The sequence below is a fragment of the Branchiostoma belcheri genome, unplaced genomic scaffold (assembly GCF_001625305.1).
Source record: "Branchiostoma belcheri isolate BF01 breed outbred unplaced genomic scaffold, Haploidv18h27 scaffold8, whole genome shotgun sequence".
Classification (NCBI taxonomy): domain Eukaryota; kingdom Metazoa; phylum Chordata; class Leptocardii; order Amphioxiformes; family Branchiostomatidae; genus Branchiostoma; species Branchiostoma belcheri.
In genome coordinates, this window is record NW_017804464.1 from 4,566,442 (window position 1) to 4,586,494 (window position 20,053).

At 40.4% G+C, this 20,053-nt stretch overlaps 3 protein-coding genes and 1 pseudogene across 6 annotated transcripts in view; 1 reads left to right on the forward strand and 3 right to left on the reverse strand.

Moving 5' to 3' along the window:
* Window positions 1-6,845, reverse strand: part of LOC109486151 (probable dimethyladenosine transferase) — a 47,986-nt gene extending 41,141 nt beyond the window's left edge. Inside the window, exons 1-8 of the mRNA XM_019789855.1 lie at window positions 6,612-6,845; window positions 6,349-6,422; window positions 5,862-5,948; window positions 5,340-5,401; window positions 4,724-4,817; window positions 4,221-4,270; window positions 3,749-3,872; window positions 3,154-3,246 (exon numbers count right to left, since the gene is read on the reverse strand). Of these exons, the coding sequence (XP_019645414.1) occupies window positions 3,154-3,246; window positions 3,749-3,872; window positions 4,221-4,270; window positions 4,724-4,817; window positions 5,340-5,401; window positions 5,862-5,948; window positions 6,349-6,422; window positions 6,612-6,669 (642 nt within the window). The 5' untranslated portion in view covers window positions 6,670-6,845. The remainder of the gene's footprint in view (window positions 1-3,153; window positions 3,247-3,748; window positions 3,873-4,220; window positions 4,271-4,723; window positions 4,818-5,339; window positions 5,402-5,861; window positions 5,949-6,348; window positions 6,423-6,611) is intronic.
* Window positions 6,846-8,515: 1,670 nt separating this feature from the next.
* On the reverse strand, window positions 8,516-10,346 carry LOC109486159 (uncharacterized oxidoreductase YmfI-like). Its single transcript, XM_019789864.1, has 2 exons — window positions 10,315-10,346; window positions 8,516-9,475 (listed from the first exon to the last, which is right to left on the reverse strand). The coding sequence occupies exon 2, from the start codon at window positions 9,389-9,391 to the stop codon at window positions 8,597-8,599; it is 795 nt and encodes a 264-aa protein (XP_019645423.1). The 5' UTR covers window positions 9,392-9,475; window positions 10,315-10,346; the 3' UTR covers window positions 8,516-8,596.
* Window positions 10,164-19,671, forward strand: LOC109486186. Of its 4 annotated transcripts, none has more exons than XM_019789902.1 (4): window positions 10,164-10,469; window positions 18,442-18,546; window positions 18,653-18,716; window positions 19,162-19,671. In XM_019789902.1, the coding sequence occupies exons 1-4, from the start codon at window positions 10,446-10,448 to the stop codon at window positions 19,320-19,322; spliced, it is 354 nt and encodes a 117-aa protein (XP_019645461.1). In that variant the 5' UTR covers window positions 10,164-10,445; the 3' UTR covers window positions 19,323-19,671. The 4 variants fall into 4 exon arrangements, with proteins under 4 accessions (XP_019645461.1, XP_019645460.1, XP_019645459.1 ...); XM_019789901.1 differs by lacking the exons at window positions 18,442-18,546; window positions 18,653-18,716 and adding exons at window positions 10,894-10,998; window positions 11,113-11,176 and having other exon boundaries at window positions 10,184-10,469; XM_019789900.1 differs by lacking the exon at window positions 18,442-18,546 and adding an exon at window positions 10,894-10,998 and having other exon boundaries at window positions 10,184-10,469.
* Window positions 16,033-16,888, reverse strand: LOC109486158 (annotated as a pseudogene).
* Window positions 19,672-20,053: the final 382 nt, after the last annotated feature.

Below are 20,053 nucleotides of genomic sequence, written 5' to 3' on the forward strand. Positions count from 1 at the left end.
AGGTTGCTTTCATTATGACGTCTACGTGGTCATGAAGGTTGAACAAATGACACAGAGTATGGTATGGCGAGTAATCCACTCTTCAAATTAATTTCTTTACATTTTCATCTTTTTCGTTTGATTCTACGACATTGGTATCGTTTTCCAATATTCCTTTTTGCTCATTTTGCAACTGTTTTGTACAATTTACAGTATGGTTGCAAACATTTTGGAAATGGCCAAAAATTCATGCGCACGCAGATGTCATCCATATAATCAAATCAACATGGCCTAATGTCATTGGTTTCTACATTGTGACGTTCACATCTAGTGTGTATATTATGTTTGTCATGTCAAAAATGAAAGGAAAAGAAGTTGACCAAAGACTGTTGTATATGTGATAAATGTAGCATTCATAGATATTTGTACTAGAGTATAGAATTATCATAGTTGACTTTCATGTAGTTATAACTGAAATATTGCAAAATACGATCATGTATTTTACAATCATGTATATCTGATAGCAAAGATAGTTATGCATAATTGTCATTGTCATTATATAAGTTAATATAGTGTGCTAAGAATAACCCAGTACATGTACATGTGTACATGACATGTGCCAAAATTCTGCTTTCATAATTTCCATATTTCATAAAGATTTGTACGACTTGTATCCTATGAATAAGGTATACATTGTACTTTTATAAAGCATGTTTAAGTTGCATTTTAGAGGCATCAAATTCTTCACTTTATGATCAATTAGTATATGCATCTGTGAATCGATTTTACAAATTGTTGTGTAAATTTGTTAGCTTATTTATAGCTCTTAGCTTAATTAGCTAAATGTAGTCTATAATCATCTACATTGTTTAAGGTAAGACTTCTAGTTTGACATTACACTGTCTCAAGTACATAAAGCCACAATGAAAAAGTGTACAAATTGTAGTTTGTCAACTTTTTTGTTAGAAAGTTATTGAATGACGGTGGAAGAAATACTGACCGAGAATGTGATAAATGGAAATAAACCCTTGCACATTCAATTGGCCTTAAAGGTATCATTTTAGATCTGAAGAATAGTTTCTCAGAAATGTGCTACAATCTGATCTTCAAGACCAGGTTTGCACTTAAACTTGGAAGAAAAATTAAAGAACACTCAGCAGTGGGATACTAAGTACATTCATGTGGTGTTTTCTGAGTTCTTTCTTGTTGTATGAGAAGCTATCATAATGTTTCATAATATAATATATACACTACCTCGATAAAGCAGCCAAAAAATTGGTATGTCAATGTAAACAACACTTAGAGCTAGTGCTGTGCGCCAGTTCGCTGGACCGGTTCTGGACTTGTAAAAATGTTTAGGTTCAAGTCCAAAAAAACCTAAAAGTCAAGAACCGATTGCGGACTTATTACAAGAAAAACCCATATCACAGTACCCCTTTTCTTACCAAACCACCTAAAACCTTCCATTGATTGCAAAATCTGTGCTGTAAAATGAAGAAAACATTGCCATCGCACATCGTCAAGTGTCGGCCTCCATGTTAAGTGGCCAAAGTTTTGCTCAGACAACATTGCAAGGTTGCCAACATGCAATTTTGTATATGCCATGGGTTTAGGTCCAGACTTACATGTACGAGTCCGTAACTGAACCTAAACCCCTAGACTTGAATCTGGACCTGAACCTAAATGTGGGTTTAGGTACACAGCACTACTTAGAACCTATCCCAGACACAGAAAATCTAGCAACTGTGTGTGTTATCTTGTTAACCGGAACCACCTTGCCAACAAAATATGTAGAGGAACCACTGAGAAGTATGTTATGATTGAAAGGTTAAGCTATGTTGATCACAAGAAGGAGGTTTAGGAATAACTCAACAGATGCTTAATACTATCCATATGTATGTCTATATGAGGGAGATTGGCTGGAATGAATGTACACCAAAATGTATTGAATATGATGTTACCAGTATGTATTAAACATAATTCTTTGCCATGTATATTGTACTACTCATCCTAAAATTAAAACATCATGATTGTTCTCCTCACTGCCAATATCTGAAGCAAGCAGGTTTAAAATATCATCACACAGAAACTATTACAAACAAGCTAAGTGTATCACTGTATAAGCTGTGGCTTGTTTTGGGAATAAAGAAACTATTTCTTACTTTCAAAGTAACTGTTATAACTTCTTTTGCTTTTCCTGCAATGTGTTTTGCAGCAGTACTAGAGGCCTGAGAATTTACTAGTAAAATGTAAAATCTTATTATGTACAGGCACATGTCATATTCATCTACATGATATGGGATGTCAAATTATGCAAACATCATTCTGTGCAAATCTATCAGCACAGAGCCACCAACTAAGCTCACAACTTACATGTACTTATATGGTCAAACATTCCAGTTAATTCCACAAAGAACACAAGGATTATGTGGCAAATTCCATATGCAAACTTTCCTGGATACGTTCCTCATCTAGTTTTCTTTGATTTTCATGGTTGTCAATTAAGACCATCCTGAAGGAATTCATAACTAGAACTTTTGAGATAACTGACAAGTCTGTGCATTTCAGCAGGCTCCAATAAAGATATTGAGATGTCAAAAAGGGTACTACAAATTTACACTAATAAATCATTTGAAATATGCATTTCAAATAAGTACTCTTTTCCTGTTTTTGAAGTTTTAGAAGCAATCCAAGACTTTTCCGATCTTTTAAAGAGATATATCTCATGTAAAAAGCAGTATTAATGGAGGTATCTTACAGATTTGTAGTATAATGTAGGTATCAGAAAAAGCTTTTATAAGTCAGAATGAAGACCAGACAGTGTCGAAGAGACACCTATATGTGCCTGACAGTACTGCAGGCATAAGTCAACTATTTACAATCCATCAAGCTCCTATACTAGTCCCACCACAAAGCTCAACACAAGCAAGCAGTTGCAGGCAATGCCTTAACAATCACGACTACAGAAAAGGGAAAAATTTCATAACAGAAAATATTCCCCACATATCATGTACATGTACAAATGTACAAATGTACATGACTATCAACCATAATTCCAGGCTGTACTGTACACAGTAGAGATCTACTACATTGTATCAGTAGTAGACAGTACATGTAGGGATGGTGGTATTAGTACATAGTTAAGTGTGTCTGTATAATAGTTCAAAATCTGACCTGAAAGTTGATGGGGGGAGGGGGGTTCTTGGGTTCCAGTCTGACCACGCTGGACTCTACCTTGGGCGGTGGTCGGAAGTTGTTCCTGCCGATCTGTAGTCAGACAAGAAGGGAGGGAACAAACCTGTCACATGGTAACTCTTCACTCACGAGTCACATGAGAGATAATCTGGGGGATATAGTTAAAATTAAACTTTGTACACTTCAAATATCAGTGTGCTTAACTGAATGTACAGTACACGTTTGCAATGCTAATGCCAAGAACACATTTCTGTTCTGACATGGTACATGTACCTAAAATTTCGGATGTTTAGATTACTTTTAAACTGTTATACCACATTATTACCACATTTCTACTTAAACGATGATCCTTTTACAAAACTTCAAGTATTTAACTGTCAATTTCTACTGTGGTACTACTAGTACCTGTGCCCACAGCACACATATTAGTTTACAAGTGTACAATATGTGTGGCAACAATAAAACTAAATGTACTCAAACTGAAAGTAGAAAGATAAAGTTGGATACTTGGTAATCATAAAATTACAGAGACCCTTTGTGCTACAGGAGTGTAAAATGTGAATCTGTCTCCAACCTTCATGAGATGGTCCACTCTAGCCAGGAGCTGCACGTTGAGAGACAGTCGACAGTACAGCTTGTCACCGGGCGGGGCCACCAGGCGCTGGGCAAACTCTCTCTGGAACATCAGGATCGCACACCTAGCAACGGTTGCCAAGGGGCCATGTTAATATACATCAACAGTATGACACCTACAAAGGGACGCCTATAGTATATGTGTCTGACAGTACTGCAGGTACCATTTACTAGTACTTGTACCTAAAAGAACACGTACAAGTACATGCACTAGTAAAATTTTGTTCAAGTACTAGTCAAATTTTTAAACTGACACTACTAATACTATGCAGTCAGCAACAAACCTTATGTTAAATGGACTTTTAAAATGTTTCAAGTACTGATCACGTTATAAGTTTCTTGTACTTTTTTTTTATAAAAGTTAAAACTCCTTTATAAAAGACAATGACCACCAGTCCTTGATCATGTCTTACCTGAAGAAAGGTCTGTGTAACAACAGTTTGAAGACTAGAGGGGAGGAGATCTGAAGTGAAACAACAACAATTTGAACAAATATCAGTAACACTCATTAAGAGATTAACCAGTGCCAGATTAACAAGTTTAAGGGGCTGTCTACTTAAAGGTGGTACCATTTTCTTACATGTCTATTCCCATCAGCAATTCTTCACTTAACTTGTACTTTTTACTTTGTTTGAAAATATCTATATCTAAAATGTATTTTTATCTATATCTAAAATGTATTTTCAATGTAACATATTACAATGTATGCCAAATGCTTCTTCTTTCTTACTCTTACTTACTAGTCTTAGTAGGTTTTTGTCAGCTAGCAATATAATAAGCAACACATAGATGTTGAACAATGTCAACTTCTTTTCCTTCTGCCTTACCAAGTGTGCAACATATCATTATCATCAACATTACAGCCCAGACTAAGCTCACAAAATCAGGTGCAAAAAATGTTAATACAGCCACTCACCTGGTAGGGTATGTTGGCTACACAGATGTCAAAGAACGGCAGATCAGTCTTTAACGCATCTCCTACCATCATCTGGAGCTTGTGAGCTGATGGTCTGTACAGGAAACATCAAAACCTACATCACAAAAGTACCAAAATCTTGAACAATATATAAGTTCTTCATGATATTAACCTTTCTGAGTATTACTCAGAAAGGTAAAATACCATGAAGAACTCAATTCCTCAATATCAATTACCATAGGACAAGATGATATAATATAGCAATTTCAGTGATTCTCGTGTGAATAAGATCACGTTTGTAAACCGTAACTCTCGCGAGATCACGTTGTGAAGTGATTGGTCATTAATTATCCTGATGAAGGCGACAGTGGTCGCTGAAAATTTGGTCTCTCTGTAAACTGTGTGTTGGAATAAAATTCAACGTTTTACTATGTTATGATTACTACCAACACAGATGAACTTTCATGAAAATCTCAATCTAGAGTTCCCTGACCCCATATACCATCACCAGTTCATGTTCTTGAAGGGTAGTTCCTTAAATTGTTTAAAAGCACTTAATCTCAAAGGAGTGTCCTGGTCAAGATTTCTTGTGTTGAGTATATTCATTAATACTCACGTTCCCTGGACTCTCTTCTGCAGTTCCGCCACTAGTCTGGGGTCTATTTCACAGGCAATCACCTATTGACAATTAAGAACAGTCAGTAGTCAAGCACAAATGTGTCTATCTAACCAACAGTTACTAATATCATTACAGCTTACCAACAACATACTACTCCTCATACATGTTGGTATAAAGTGGCAGTGTGCTACAAGGCTTTATTGGCCAAAAAAATATGAAGACTACACATACAAATACACAAGGTGAATTCTTACCATTCAATACTTGTATAACTTTTGAGCCTAAGGCCTACTTGGCCACAAAATTAATCATTTACAATATTTTAATATTGTAAATGATTAAAACTATTAAAACTATTCCTGGTACAATGTAGGTGTAAGATATGATAAAAACCACACAGACAAAACGCATACAAGATAGATCACCTCAAAAACATAGCATTTAGATTTACTGCACTCTAGTGTTCCTGTGAAATGCAATGACAGACAAACTGTTAGAAAATACCATAGGATAACTCACCTTTTTCACCCTGTCTATCATCTTCATAGTGAGGTTTCCAGTTCCAGGACCAATCTCCAGCACCGTGTCTGTGGGCCGTAGGGCTGCCTGAGAACAGGATGAAACAAGCACTGTCATTGGATACCAGTGAAACAAATGTCAAGTTACAATTGAGATCATTAGTTTGTTTAATAGAACATATAACATTATGAGAACTATATAGATGATTGGTATTCATAGGCATCCCTCCAGATATCCCTTTATCAATGGTTACATACCAAGGTAACTTTTAATAACTCAATTTTCATAATAGTCATGATCACAATCAACTTACAATAATTGAAATTTTTGTGACTCTGATCAGGATTCATGATCATAGCTCTGAGGCCAATATTTTGTAGCATAATCGATGTTGCAAACAAGACGCAATAAGATGATGACAATGAAGAAAATATAACACAAAGAAGTCAAATTCTCAAAAGTAACGTTAACTCAAAACGAAACAGACCTTTTCCACCATGCTGTCCACGACTAGAGGATTCTTCAGAATGTGCTGGCCGAACTGCTTGTTGAACCCAATGCCTACAAGGTAACACACGTAATGTACGCAATGCATTCACGACAATCCATTTGAAGAATTTGAATTATCACTGTAAAAAAATATCTATTTCCGCAGTTGAGTGCAAGTAGTGCATGTGGATTGCCCCCCTCCCCACTCTAGAAAAGCATCCACAGATTATCGAGCTAAAACGGAAGAAAATAGCAGTCTACCTTGCTTCTGCACTTCCTGGTGGGTACGGGACGTCTTTGAGCTCTTGACTTTCGGCATGTTGAATTAAAAATGCTCTATTTTTTACTATATTTTTACCAGTTCAAGTCGAGACACGTTCGTCTGCTAACACCTCGACCTTTCACCTTTGTCGTTTTGCGGCAGTGACGTAAAATAGAACAGGACGTGGATAGACAGCGCCCTCTTGTGGGAACTGAAGAGACTGCAACTTCACAATGGCGAAACATCACTTTTTCCCTGGATGACACCCTGGAAGTAATGTCAATGCATAAAGAGAAGACGTTAAGATCAAAACGAAAAAAAATTCTAACATGAATTTAGCAAGTGCAATACATGGCAAAAACGTCCGGATTACAAAAACGTAACGTTAACGTTATCAGGCACACGATTTCTAATCTCCAAGCAGCTCTTAGTGGTGGGGGTAAGACAGTATGAAATTGGCCAGTCTGTAACCATTTCCCCACAATGGTTACAGACTGGCCAATTTGATACTGTCTTACCCCCACCAAAAGATCTGCTTGGAGATTACACGATTTCCAACTCATAGTTGTTACCATATGCATTTCAGCGAAATGACTTAACCAAACTAGTCTGAAGGAAAGTACTAGTATATCGACATAGTTTAGGGCATGACGCAAAGAGAGGTGCACGTGGTTTGTCTGAATGCCCGTTTTAAATTTTGGGCACTGAGGGAAAATGACAAGACTGTGAGGTGTGCTGCGCGTATAACATATTTAGGTCATAGTTACAATGTAAAACGAGATGGCCTCAAGGCAGGCGTTCTGTATGCATGGATACACCGTTGTTCCTGTCAATAGAACGTCCGAAGTTAACCTCTACCAGGCTTCGGTAGCGGCTGGAAAGAGTGAATACTATGCCAAGGAAGTTGGTCCTCTTAAACCCAGAGTACAGTTTGTTCTGGAGCGGCTAACTCCTTCAGCGCACCAACCCCTTTGGCTGGTTATTCTATCTATTTTGTCAATTCAATTTCTTCTCTTTCCAACCGATTCTGAAGCCTGGTAGAGGCTAGAGGAAGTGAGAACTTGAAAAATACAACGCAGTTAGCTGTCGGGCGCTAAGCTGAGTGGTTGGGCTCTGTGGCGAAAGAAGATAGACCTCCAAGAATTTCATAAGACTTACTAAGTTGAACGGAACGGAAGAGACTATGGATAGTGGTGCCCAGAACAAGGTGTGTTCTTTGGGTAATGTGGACAGTTCATTCATTTCAGAAGTACTTAAAACTATATTGTGTACATGTATAGAAAATCAGTAGATTAGTTCATTTAAAACAATAGGCACAGATTACATTTGTACATGAAAATATCTCACACAGAGGAAGTGGCCCGGACGTGGTGTTTCCATGAAACTGGCTGTGGTTGTTGCTGTGTTGGTGGTGGTTGTGTCGGTTATCCTTTTCTAACTTCTAACTAAAATGAGCATTTTCTTCTATAACATTGAAGCTGCTTTTTAGGAGAAAGTTAACTTTCTAAGACAAAGGTAGGATGAAGTACGCATTTGAATAAACTGGAAATTCTACTTTATATGAAGATTCAGCATTATGTACCTAGACACCGTTGTATACTTGAAGGTATATGTTGGTGTGTAATCATGTACGCTTATAGTAATAAAGGACACGGTGATCTTATGGAACACGTGTATGGAAGATTGTGATACAACAGTTGACCTTTATGTCGGATAAACTTTTGTAACTTTCCCATTCTTGAAAGTTAAAGCTAATGCGAAAAAAAATGTTCAGACATTCGTGTTAGAAGTAACTTTTTATCAGATCTGTTAGACCATCAATAGTACATTATTCAACGATGACAGAGTTAGCAATTATAATTATACATATGATATTTCATTCTACTCCCCTCTATTCTCCATATGAATCTATACGGTGACCTCACAGTCGATAGGGTTGTCCTCTACAATACAGTCAGGCATGTTCGGTTTGACGTTATCATAATTACTTGAGGTGGACGCCGCCGTCCACGGGCAGTGACGCGCCGGTAATGAACGCCGCCTTCTCCGAGCAGAGGAACGCCGCCACACCGCCGACTTCACGGGGAGAAGCCCACCGTCTCATACCGCAAGAACCGATGAAAGCGTCGACTTGCGCCGCCCCCAACTCCTCCACGACTGGGTCCCAGGCCTCGGTCTTGGTGAAGCCCGGGATGACGACGTTACAGGTGATCCGCCTGGGCGCCAGCTGCTTGGCGTAGTGCCTGACCAGGTACTCCACACTTGCCTTAGCCGTTCCCGGGGTGATGTAGGCGAGGTTCGGCCCGCGGGAGGTGTTACACCCGGGGGAAGACACGGCGACGATGTACCCTCGCCCGTCCTCCATACAGGTGACCGCCCTCTCCACCAGCCTGATGAAACATTTCGGGTACATGCCCTGGAAGAACTCGTACGCCTCCCAGCCTTGGAACCAGCTGCCACTGGCGTCTGGTTTGGTGTGGGAACGGTTTTGCCAGTACGCTCCGGCGTTGTGGACCAGGGCCGTCAGCTTACCACCGAAGTTCTCCTGGATACAGGAGAAGTAAGCGTCCACCGTGGCTTCGTCTCCCGCCTCACCTGACACCAGGAACACGCGTACATTGTACGTCCCCTCCAGGTGTGCTTTGGCGTCTTGAGCGCGGTCTTGGTTTTGCCGGTACCCCAGAATAAGATCGTAACCGGCGGTGGCGAGCTCCTCGGCTATACCGTAGCCGATTCCTCGGGTCCCGCCAGTGACAAGAGCGGTCTTGCTCTGCGACATGTTAAAAATCTAGAAAGCTTGCGGTGCAATTCATTTTAAGAGGATTGTAGAATTGATGACCTTTTGGAATTTGTACTGTCCCTCCTGGTAAAAAAATAGGCCAGGCAAATTAAAGGGTAATGATTAAAAAGCAACACACGATTCTACGTATACGTATCGAGAGTCTATTATTTAGGTCGATATGTGCAACTACTAGTATATATAGATTTAGACAACGCAAATTTAGATGTTAAATCCAAATCATGTGGATATCCAATCCACGTGATTTGGGAGTAGCTCTACATAAGTGACTTTATGAGCTCGTCTTACACTTCGATTTTATTTCTAAATTTTGAAATAAACAGAAATATAAGGAGTCTAAATTCATCCCAGCGGTTCTCCGTTTGTGACGTAGTGTTGCCCCATTACTTCCAACTCTCTGGAGTTAAACACAACAGAAAACGAACTACAAAATGTACTCACCAGGCAGAGGTTTGGGCTCATTTTGGCGTCTTTTGGGGCCTTTTTAAATCGGGCTTTCTTTTTGCACTGATATCTTTTTTACTCCAACCCAAAGGGGTAGAAAAGATACCACTGCACTGAAAAGAAAGCCCGATAAAAATAGCCTACATTTAAAAAGACGCAAGAAATAAGCCAAAACCCAAACCTCTGCATTTATACAAAATATGACGCAATAAATAAGTCTAGAGAATCGGTTTGTAACTGTCTGATCGCAGACCGAGACGTTTTAAGCCTCGTGAACCCGCATGACGAGAGACTCTTTGTGACTCTGACTGCCGCTAGTCATGTGGAAAGTGACAAATATAAAACGACAACAGAAACAGGAACCTGAGTGTGCAGGTGTTTAAGGTCATGGCCTCAAGACGAGAACATGCCTGTACTTGAATACACCACGGAAGTTCCGGTCAATTAGATCACCTTACCTTTTCACTGTGACGACGGGGAAACTTAGTACAGCTACGCAGTTCATTCTGAGACACTGAGTGGGTAAGGACAACCGCTCCACGGATCGTAAGACTTTATCTGCCACTTTTGTTGTCGAACGAGAGGGACGATGGCCACTGGTGTTCAGAACAAGGTTTGTGTGATATGTAATATTATACAGTATATAGATTCTTGTATTTTAGTAGTAGCTAGCGTGTTGTTGAGCGCTGGCGCTGTTTTTTCGCTTTACCTTTACTGTTAAGCAACCCTTCATACCACAAGGAAGTATTCGTTAGAGTTGCACTTCCTTGAGGCGTAAAAGCTATATTTAAGATTAGATGCTGACTGCATTGTAGTGAGTTCACCCGTGTTTTCGGCAATCAGTTTCAACGCATCGGTAAAGGGGTGTATATAACAATTTAATAGTATTTCTAGTGCTTTTAACGTAGCTAGTTCGAACGAAAGATACACATTTACCTGCTCGGTAGGTGTGGTGGTGGGGTTTTTGTAATATTGACTTGTGCTTTTTTATGTTGCGACAACACACAGCTTTTAGTAAACAAACATTTTTCTTCTAGGTTGCTGCAAGGCAACTTCCAGGACTTCGCATGCCCTTGACGACAGTGATGCTGTTTACTGGAGTTCTGCTGATCCTGCTCCAACCGACGGCGTCACAGCCCGAGGTACGTATTTTAGTGCACGTCTTCTAGTGTACTCCCTCTGAGATATACAGTTTCTTGACTTTTAGTAAGACATCTATAGCTTCGTTTTGAGATCATTTTTTCTGGTTATTTCAGCAATCCCTTTTGGCCAGGCTGACAGACAAGGAAGCCAGTTCAAACAGCATTGAAGACACTACACGTTAGTATATTTTACGTTTAAATGCTCTGTATCATGTAGTGTTGAGTATTGTGAAACATCCAATAACTGAGTTTCCGATTCTTGGTGTTTTATGGTCCCTAAAACACCAAGAATCGTAAAACTCAGTTCTTCTTTTCTAGATATTTTCAGATCGATGCGTTTGTCACTGCTGTTATCTTCTTATCTGTCTACATTTACAAAATCTCATGTGGGCAGGAAAATGTATATCTTATGGGAATGCAGGGAGTTGTGTGATAATGAAATGTAACATAATTAAATATAAGATTTATGTTATAGATTCAATGTATACCTTTGTTTTGGAGCAGATGATTGGATAGAATACATCCTGTTGTGTACATGTTATACCATACTCATAACTCTTTACAAGGTCATTTTCTGTGTTGAACGTAGTCTTGATTTTGTGTATGTGACTAAGTAAGCCGTCTTACTGCAGGTGAAGCTCTGGTGGATGGAGGACATGCCCGTGTGGCCCGTGCCGCCCTGAGATGCCTAAGAGGCAGATGCATGATGTGCGTAAGATTGGTTTGCGAGAGGTACTGCGGGGTGCGTCGTCGTCCCGTCTGTTGCAAGTACAGATGGAATATTACACTGTGCTAAATACAACGAGTGTGTCACTCCCGTGTTGTGTTGTAATAGTCTGCGTACGTTGTATTTGTTTCTTTCACATAACCGGTAAACCGTCTTTACGCGTATCACACTAGTTTTGTACATGTACAATGTAGGTACAAAATTGTGCACCTTGCTTAGCTTTTACACTACTTAATACACAGCAATACTACTGCTTGTGATTTTTTATTAGCTTGTGAAAAAATGTGTTTAATGTTGGCAGCCAATTTCTGTAATATCACTTCATCTAATCAGCTTTCTGGTTGTGATCTGTTGTGATATATTCATGTCATAATAAAGCATTCTACACACGAACAATTTCATTTCACGTCACTAATATGAGTAACAGTCTTTATTTATTGCCAATAAGTATACGAAAGTGTATGGACTGAGTCAACCTTAGCAATAGGTCAGTTCAAACATAACTTCTGCGAGGGAAACAGAATGTATTGCAAACTGTTAAAAATATCCGATGGCCCAATGCAGAATGTTCAGTACTGTAAATTAGACAGCGACCGTGAGTGAACAAACCAAAAATAATATTTTGCAAATATTCGAATAGTGTAATTAAGATTATCATAATTTTTACCTCTTGATGAAATTGCCGAACTTGAACTGAACAAGCCCTGAAATAATTGAGAGTATTGTATATATATATATGTGTGTGTGTGTGTGTGTTTGTATATATGTATGTATGTATGTATGTATGTATGTATGAATATATATATATATATAGAAGATCTATAGTTCGTATACGGGTGTACTGTCACAGTGATGGGACGCTGTGCTGCATATTTGAGGTAAGGTGCCAGTTTTGGCTCAAATCCAATGGCCAATCCAATATCTACACACACTGCCCTCTGGCTATTCAGGACGACAGCACTGAGAAGGTTTCGGTCAACCGCACACAGATATCGCATTCCAGCTAAGGCCTACCAGGTTTACAAGAGCCGTTGGACCGTCCCACGTTCAAGACAACAACAAGGAAGTTTTAGAAGTGAAAAATACTGCGATCGCGCAGTTAGTTTTCAGACGCCGAGTGAGTAGGAGCGGTTTCTGAGAGCTGAGAAAAAATCGCCGGGCTGAATCTGTGGTTCAGTGAGAGACATGATGGACTCCAAAGTCCCCCCGAAGAAGGTGAGTCTGTAGATTACTACTATAGTTTTATCAGTTTATGTAGCTGTAAAAAGAACCGCCAGACCCGTTAACTTCATAAATACGGACTAAAAACATACAGACTCTAAATTCAAAACCCGTTGAGTTCTAGCCTCCTTCGCAGGTTTTGGTGCGGCGGCGTTATTTTTTTCGGGGAGCGACGCGAGTTATGCCGCGGGGACGGTCTTGTCGCCGAGGGGCTTTGCAGGGGAGAGAATGTTTCCCCGAAAAAATTGACGCACCCGCCCTGAAGTCTATGAAGGTGGCTATTGGGTTTTACTTTTTTCTTGAAACACCGGAGGTCTTTTTCATGGCACTTGCAAGATAATGAGATCCCCAGAAAACAAAAGAGTAGCCGTGAAGTCTGTCACAAGGAATTTGCTAGGCGGATATCAACTTCAGTGAAGGTAGCTGAAGACGTTGCAGTTTGACACCTTCCCGATGCAGACCTGTTTATTCCAGTAGGGCCCTCATATTATGGGACTTGTACTTCATATTGTACGAGAGCTGAGTATGCATGTCACCTACCATTGAATGGTTTAAAATGTGAATGGCGTCCGGGTGAGCGTCATGATTGGTGTCGTGTATTTGGACTTACGCTTGTTACCTTCGGAAAGAAAGAAAGAGACAAATTATATGTAAAGCAGGTGTGCAAAGGGTCTACTTGTTCGACTAACATGACCGTAGATTTTAATAGCCTCTGTAGCAGGCTCATAGAACTGGGGGTTTGGTGGTCTTCGGCTGTTTTCTGATTAGCCCAGTTCTAAAAACGGGGGTAATTCAACCAGGCCGGCTATGTTGTCTATATGCAATCAGAAAATAGCACATAAAAGCTCCGAAAGACCCCGAAGACCCCCCAAACCCCCAGTTGTTGGCATGCTATGGAGGCTAAGATTTTAAGTTTGCCTACAAGGAAGGTTGCTAAGGAAATTCGATATCAAGGAAGGTTGCTATGGACGTCTTGTTAAGCTACGTAGTAGACAGGTGTTCCGAGCATGTAACACCTGCGTCGCTCAGTGGCTATTTAGAGCGCAGTCGTGGAACGGCAGCCAAGATTTAGACACAGATGACTGAGCAGTGTATCCCACGACAGAAAGTAAACATATCTGGACTTGACCAGAATCCGCAATGAGAGTGACTTCATTCTTATCTCCTATACAAGTTAGGTTACAACACTCAATAGGATATACGATAGGGCCGATTTACCGTAAAAATGAACTGTACATGTCCTACGGCAATTGGCCTTTTTCCTGTGTAAACAGGTCTGAGGGTAAAATATTATCACTTCTTCTAGCTTTCAATTCACATAAAAGATGTCCACCTATCTCACACGTACAGAGGAAGTGGTCTGGATGTGGCGTTTCCATGACACCAGTGAAACTGGCTGTGGTTGTTGCTGTGTTGGTGGTTGTTGTGTCGGTTATCCTCCAGCCGAGTGATGCACAGCAGGAAGACGAGGTATGTCGAGCGTTGGGAGCGTACAAACTGACAAGGAGTCAAATAGACCGTATGTTTGTTCTGGCTACTTGGAAACTTTAATACATGATCACTCTCGGGTGCTAAATGTCTTGTTAATCTTATTTTTTTACAGAACTCTCTTCTGGAATTGATGGAAAGCAACAAGGAAGGAGCAGTGCCAACTGACGAGATAAATGGAGAAGATCGTGAATTTGATGGTAATAATTTTTTTTCGAAATTTGAATGAATAACCATACTAAAGAAATAGGGTCCGGGAAATATATCTAGGTCAGAGTGCACTTAGAATGATTCTTATACCAGTGCCGACACATCAAACAATGGTAAAATACGAGTACCAGTATAGGTAGTGATACCGTTTTCACGCATGCATGCTTATAAGATTATGTGCATGACTTCTGAAAACATTTATATGTCTTCGTGTGTAGAAATAGTGTTATATGCAAAATTGTTATATATTGCAATTGAGTAAAGTAGATCGATTGTTTGCACAGTTGATAGTGCAACGTTTATAACATAATCCGTTAATAAATGAAGATCTTTATTTATTAAATCACAACAAAACAAGATGAACGGATACAGTTAACAAATAAAAAAACTAGAAATCGTTATATCGTTGATGTCAATAAAGGTACACAACAGATGCCACGATTTGTCGATGAAACGTTCCTTATTATGTACGTTTTTAATTCAACAGGGCCACTTGTACATGTGGACCACAAGGAACCAGAGCGCGTACTCAAACGAGTCAAACGTTGGTGGGGTATCCGTTGTAGAACGGTGTGTAAGCGAAACTGTAGAAGCTACTGTTGTAAATGGGGCGTCAGATGCGGTGTTCACTAGGGTATATCATTACCCCTCCCGTAGACCCACGGGCTTCCAAAGTTATATAGTGTGTAGCTGGGTAAGGTGATGGGGACAGAGATAGTACTAGTAACCGATGATAGAGGATAAGAGAATGTTCGTTCATGTTTCTATTGTATTATGTTTGGTATGTTGGTAAATGCATTACGTAACATATCTGTATATGGATACTCAGCAGCTTCAGCCTAAGTATAGTAGGGAGGCCTGCATTTCTAACTTCCAAAATAAGCATTTTGTCTTCTAGGATATTGAAGCTGCTTTTTAGGAGAAAAAAAAAGTTTCTAAAAAAAATACAACAAGAACGCATTTGAATGAAATCCGATTTTAAATGAAGATGTGGCTTTATGTACCTAAGAACCATTGTATACCTGAAGGTACACGTTGATGTATAATATTACAGACGCTGATAGTAATAAAATACACGGTGATCTTATGGAAGATGGTTGTGATAGAACAGTTGGTCTTTATGTCTGATAACCTCTTGTGACTAATACATTATTAAACGACGTTTAAATAGTTATCAGAAATTGCAAGATGCTCGCGTGCGTTATGCATATGGCATTTCATTCTACTCGGCGGTTGCCATTCTTCACACTTTTTAATGAAAATTTATTGCAAGTTCCTGCCCGTAGGCTATTGTAATTTATTACATGTACATGAAATAAAGGACCTATGTTATGAGGGGACCTACAGTTGACAGTTCTGTCCCCTACAGCCAAGCATGTTCGGTTTGACGTTATCGTAATTACTTGAGGTGGACGCCGCCGTCCACGGGCAATGACGCGCCGGTGATGAACGCCGCCTTCTCCGAGCACAGGAACGCCGCCACACCGCCGACTTCACGGGGAGAAGCGGCTTAGCCCACCGTCTCATACCGCAGAAACCGATGGAAGCGTCGACTTGCGCCGCCCCCAACTCCTCCACGACTGGGTCCCAGGCCTCGGTCTTGGTGAAGCCCGGGATGACGACGTTACAGGTGATCCGCCTGGGCGCCAGCTGCTTGGCGTAGTGCCTGACCAGGTACTCCACACTTGCCTTAGCCGTACCCGGGGTGATGTAGGCGAGGTTCGGCCCGCGGGAGTTGTTACACCCGGGGGAAGACACGGCGACGATGTACCCTCGCCCGTCCTCCATACAGGTGACCGCCCTCTCCACCAGCCTGATGAAACATTTCGGGTACATGCCCTGGAAGAACTCGTACGCCTCCCAGCCTTGGAACCAGCTGCCACTGGCGTCTGGTTTGGTGTGGGAACGGTTTTGCCAGTAGGCACCAGCGTTGTGAACCAGCGCCGTCAGTTTACCACTAAAGTTCTCCTCGACACAGGAGAAGTAAGCGTCCACGGTGGCTTCGTCTCCCGCCTCACCTGACACCAAGAACACGCGTACATTGTACGTCCCCTCCAGGTGTGCTTTGGCGGCTTCGGCACGGTCTTGGTTTTGCCTGTACCCCAGAATAAGATCGTAACCGGCGGTGGCGAGCTCCTCGGCTATACCGTAGCCGATTCCTCGGGTCCCGCCAGTGACGAGAGCGGTCTTGCACTGCGACATGTTAAAAATCTAGAAGTAGCGCTAGCTAGCGGTAGTTTTAGGAGGATTTTTGAACGACCTTTTGGAATTTGTTCTGTCCCTCCTGGTAAAAAAAAATAGGCCAGGCAAATCAAAGAGTAATGATTAAAAAGCAACACACGATTCTACGTATACGTATCGATAGTCTATTATTTAGGTCGACATTTAGGTAACTACAAGTATAAATTATGTAGATTTCGACAACGCAAATTCAGATGTTTGGATATCCACATGCATTTTGGTGAGTAGCTCCACGTAGGTGACTTTATGAGCTCGACATACACGTATATAATTTTCAAATCAACAGAACTGTACGGAGTCTAAATTCAACCCAACAGCAGTTCTTCGTTTATAACGCAGTGTTGTCCCATTACTTCCAACACTTTGTATTTAAAGAGAACAGTAGATGAACTACGTACTCTCCAAGCAGTGGTTTGGGTTTTGGCTTATTTTTGGAATGTTTTTAGATTCCTTTTTGCACTGGTATCTTTTCTTACGCCAACCCAAAGGGGTAAAAATAAAGTACCAGTGCAAAAAGAAAAAGAAATCCAGATAAAAAGCCTAAAACACGCCAAAAATAAGCCAGAACCCAACCTTCTGCTTGGAGATTAAAGATGAATCATGTGATGCATCTCTACAAAATGACGCACTCATTAAGTCCGGAGAAGTGTTTGTAACTGTATGCTCGCAAACGGAGACGAGAGGGTCTTTGTGACTCTGACTGCCGCTAGTCATGTGGAAAGTGACAAATATAAAACGACAAAAGAAACAGGAACCTGTGCAGGTGTTTAACGTCATGGCTTCATGAAAACGCGGAAACATGTCTGTACTTGAATATACCACGGAAGTTCCTGTCAATTAGATCACCTTACCTTTTCACTGCGACGACGGGGAAACTTAGTACAGCTACGCAGTTCATTCTGAGACACTAGCTCAGTGGGTGAGGAAGTGGGTAAGGACAACCTCCGTGAATCGCAAGACTTTATCTACTAGTTCTGTTGTCGAACGAGAGGGACGATGGCCACTGGTGTTCAGAACAAGGTTTGTGTGATATGTAATATTATACAGTATATAGATTCATGTATCTTAGTCGTAGCTAGCGTGTTGTTGATCGGTAGCACTGTTTTTACCTTTACTGTTTAGCAACCCTTCATACCATAAGGAACTATTCGTAAAAGCTATATTTCAGATTAGATTATGACTGCATTGTAGTGAGTTCACACGCGTTTTCGGCAATTGATTTCAATGCTTCGGTAAAGAGTTTTTTTGGAATTTAAGCTTGTTATCCTCAGTGGAAAGAAAGAGAAAGGCTACTTGCTTGACTGACTTTACCCACAAGGAAGGTTGCTAAGGAAATTCGATATCAAGGAAGGTTGCTACGGACGTTTTGTTAAGCTACTTAGTAGAGAGGTGGGCATGTAACACCTGCGTCGCTCAGTGACTATTTGGAACACAGTCGTGGAACGACAGCTAAGATTTAGACACAGATGATTGAGCAGTAGATCCCACGACAGAAAGTAAACGGATCTGGACTGCGACAGCACACAGCTTTTAGTAAACAAACATTTTTCTTCTAGATTGCTGCAAGGCAACTTCTAGGACTTCGCATGCCCATGACAACAGTGATGCTGTTTACTGGACTTCTGCTGATCCTGCTCCAACCGACGGCGTCACAGCCAGAGGTATGTCTTTTAGTGCACGTCTTCTAGTGTACACTAAAGACAGTTTCTTGATTTTAGTGAGACATCTATAGCTTCGTTTTGAGATCATTTTTTCTGGTTATTTCAGCCATCCCTTTTGGCCATGCTGACAGACACGAAAGGCGGTTCAAGCAAGATTGACGACACCGCACGTGAGTATATTTTACATGCTCTGTATCGATGTAATGGTGTTGAGTAACATCCAATAACTGAGTTTCCGATTCTCGGTGTTTTATGGTCCCTAAAACACCAAGAATCGTAAAACTCAGTTCTTCTTTTCTAGATATTTTCAGATCGATGCGTTTGTCACTGCTGTTATCTTCTTATCTGTCTACATTTACAAAATCTCTTGTGGGCAGGAAAATGTATATCTTATAGGAATGCAGGGAGTTTTGTGATAGTGAAATGTAACATTATTAAATGTAAGATTTATGTTATAGATTCAACGTCTACTTTTGTTTCAGAGCAGATGATTGGATAGAACACTTTCTGCTGTGCACATGTTATACATGACTCTTTACAAGGCCATTTCCTGTGGTGTATGTTGAACGTAGTCTTGATTTTGTGTATGTGACTAAGTAAGCCGTCTTACTGCAGGTGAAGCTCTGGTGGATGGAGGACATGTCCGTGTGGCACGTTCCCGGCCACTCGGACTTGCTGGTCGGCCCGTATGCGTAAGCTGCCCCTGCGTGAGGTACTGCTGGTGGTGGAATCGCCACGTCTGTTGCAAGCGCAAATGTATTATTTTGGTGTGCTAAATACAACGAGTGTGTCACTCCCGTGTTGTGTTGTAATACTCTACGTAAGTTGTGCTGTATTGAGTATTAAAATCATTTATTTGTTTCGCATAACTGGTAAACCGCCTTTAGGCGTAACACACCAGTTGTACAATGTGCGTACAAAAGTGTGCACCTTGCTTCGCTTTTACACTACTTAATACACAGCAATACTACTGCTTGTGATTTTTTATTAGCTTGTGAAAAAATGTGCGTGTTTAATGTTGGCAGCCAATTTCTGTAATATCACTTCATCTATTCGGCTTTCTGGTTGTGATCTGTTCTGATATATTCATGTCATAATAAACCATTCTACACACTCCACGAACAATTTCATTTCACGTCACCAATATGAGTAACAGTCTTTATTTATTGCCAATAAGTATACGAAAGTCTACGGACTGAGTCAACCTTAGCAATAGGTCAGTTCAAACATAACTTCTGAAACAGAATGTATTGCGAACTGTTAAAAATATCCGATGGCCCAATGCAGAATGTTCAGTACGGTAAATTAGACACCGACCGTGAGTGAACAAACCAAAAATAATATTTTGCAAAAATTCGAATAGTGTAATTAAGATTATCATAATTTTTACCTCCAGATGAAAGTTGCCGAACTTGAACTGAACAAGCCCTGAAATAATTGAGAGTATTGTATATATATATAATACAAAAATTATAATACACATATATATATATATATATATATATAT

Excerpts from the sequence above, each read along its gene's own strand:
- LOC109486159 (XM_019789864.1), bottom strand. The coding sequence starts at position 9,391 with ATGTCGCAGAGCAAGACCGCTCTTGTCACTGGCGGGACCCGAGGAATC.
- LOC109486186 (XM_019789899.1), top strand. The coding sequence starts at position 10,446 with ATGGCCACTGGTGTTCAGAACAAG. Across the intron at positions 10,470-10,893 it reads CCACTGGTGTTCAGAACAAG|GTTGCTGCAAGGCAACTTCC; the intron begins GTTTGTGTGATA and ends TTTTTCTTCTAG. Across the intron at positions 10,999-11,112 it reads CGACGGCGTCACAGCCCGAG|CAATCCCTTTTGGCCAGGCT; the intron begins GTACGTATTTTA and ends TGGTTATTTCAG.